Consider the following 1,804-nt stretch of genomic DNA (forward strand, 5'->3'; position numbering starts at 1 on the left):
TCACACTCTTAAAGGGACAGGCCCACATACACATCACACTCTTCAAGGGGCAGGCCCACATAGACATCACACTCTTAAAGGAACAGGCCCACACACACACACACACAGACACCTATCACCGTCTTAAAGGGACGCATCACCGTTACAAAGAGACAGGGTGTACACATCACCCTCTTAAAGGGACATGGTGTACATGCGTCACCCAGTTGAAGGGACAGGACAACTCATCGCTCTCTTAAAGGGATGGGGGCAGACACATCCACCTCACAGGGACCGTGTCGACAAATCTCTTAAAAGTGTTCACACCTCTCGCTTAAAGGGGCAGGACGTATATGTCCGCCTTAAAGGGACAGGATCGACGCTGGGTCACTCTTAAGACGTGCCTGTCTTATCGGGACGGGGCGTGCGCGTCTCTGTCTTAAAGCGACAGAACCCACATCTTTCTCAGAAGAGGGCAGATGGGCGGATCTCGCTCTTAAAGGGACAGGGTGTGTACCCATCACCCTGAAGGGGTGGGGTAGACAGGTCTATCTTAAAAGGAGGGGGGAACACACAAATCCTTAAAGGGACAGGGCGCCAACACTTCTTTCTCTGTGTCTTAAAGGGACTTGACCAGTGTCAACTAACCAAAATGGCGGTGTGGGTGCTTTGGGGTTGACTAAATTGACCGTGTCTTCCAATGTTTCTACCATCTCCCCCTCTCCCTCTCTCTCCTCAGCGTCTGGACTCGGCGGTAAACCGGGACGTGGGCAGGGGGGGCGGGTAGCGCGTGCCGAGGCCCCCGCCTCGACCTCACCGGACGATGGCGGAGGGGGCGCGGCCACCCTCCGGCCCCCAGGGGGCCTACCAGTGCCTGGAGTGCGGCAAGGCCTTCAAGTGGTCGTCGCGGCTGACCCACCACCAGAGGAGCCACACAGGCGAGAGGCCGTACAAGTGCGGCGACTGCGGCAAGGCCTTCAAGGGCTCCTCGGCGCTACTGTACCACCAGCGCGGCCACACCGGCGAGCGGCCCTACAAGTGCTCGGAGTGCGGCAAGGCCTTCAAGCGGGCCTCGCTGCTGGCGGTGCACCAGCGGGTGCACACGGGCGCCCGGGCCTTCCGCTGCCAGCTGTGCGGCCTGGCCTTCAAGTGGTCCTCCCACTACCAGTACCACCTGCGGCAGCACACCGGCGAGCGGCCCTACGGCTGCCCGGAGTGCGGCAAGGCCTTCCGCAACTCCTCCAGCCTGTCCCGGCACCGGCGGCTGCACACGGGGGCCCGGCCCTTCCCCTGCCAGGTCTGCGGCAAGGCCTTCGCCCAGAGCTCCAACCTGCGGCAGCACCTGCGCACCCACACCGGCGAGCGGCCCTACGGCTGCGGCGAGTGCGGCCGGGCCTTCACCCACTCCTCCAACCTGCTGCTGCACCGGCGCACCCACGCCCCGGGGCCCGCCGCCCCCTTGCCCTGCCCGGTCTGCGGCAAGGCCTTCGCCGCCCGGGCCTACCTGCGGCGCCACCTGCGCACCCACGCCGGCGTCAGCGGGGAGGGGGCGCCCCTCCCGGAGGCCCCTCTGCCCGCCCCGGCGCTGCCAGCCCTCCAGCCCCTGCCAGCCACCCACGTTATCCACATCGTCCAGGCCGTCCCCACCGTCCACCTGGTGCAGACCTTCTGAGGCTCCGTGCCGCGGGGAAGCGTTCCCGCGTTTCCCAACCCCCCTTCCCATTCCTACCCCCCCTTCCCTCCCGAGGGAGTCCACGGATTTTCCGCATTTGGCGCCTCCCGCCGCTGGGGATCGACGGATTTTCCGAGTTTGGGACTTGGGCCT

The 1,804-nt window shown here is 64.5% G+C and overlaps 1 protein-coding gene across 1 annotated transcript; it reads left to right on the forward strand.

Annotated features, from left to right (window-relative positions):
- Positions 1–692: 692 nt before the first annotated feature.
- Positions 693–1,798, forward strand: LOC122545281 (zinc finger protein 628-like). The gene has a single exon (XM_043684367.1). The coding sequence runs from the start codon at positions 803–805 to the stop codon at positions 1,649–1,651; it is 849 nt and encodes a 282-aa protein (XP_043540302.1). The 5' UTR covers positions 693–802; the 3' UTR covers positions 1,652–1,798.
- Positions 1,799–1,804: the final 6 nt, after the last annotated feature.

Source organism: Chiloscyllium plagiosum, unplaced genomic scaffold (assembly GCF_004010195.1).
Source record: "Chiloscyllium plagiosum isolate BGI_BamShark_2017 unplaced genomic scaffold, ASM401019v2 scaf_68632, whole genome shotgun sequence".
Classification (NCBI taxonomy): domain Eukaryota; kingdom Metazoa; phylum Chordata; class Chondrichthyes; order Orectolobiformes; family Hemiscylliidae; genus Chiloscyllium; species Chiloscyllium plagiosum.

What these genes read in the sequence shown, in the direction of transcription:
- LOC122545281 (XM_043684367.1), top strand. Translation starts at nt 803, where the DNA reads ATGGCGGAGGGGGCGCGGCCACCCTCCGGCCCCCAGGGGGCCTACCAG.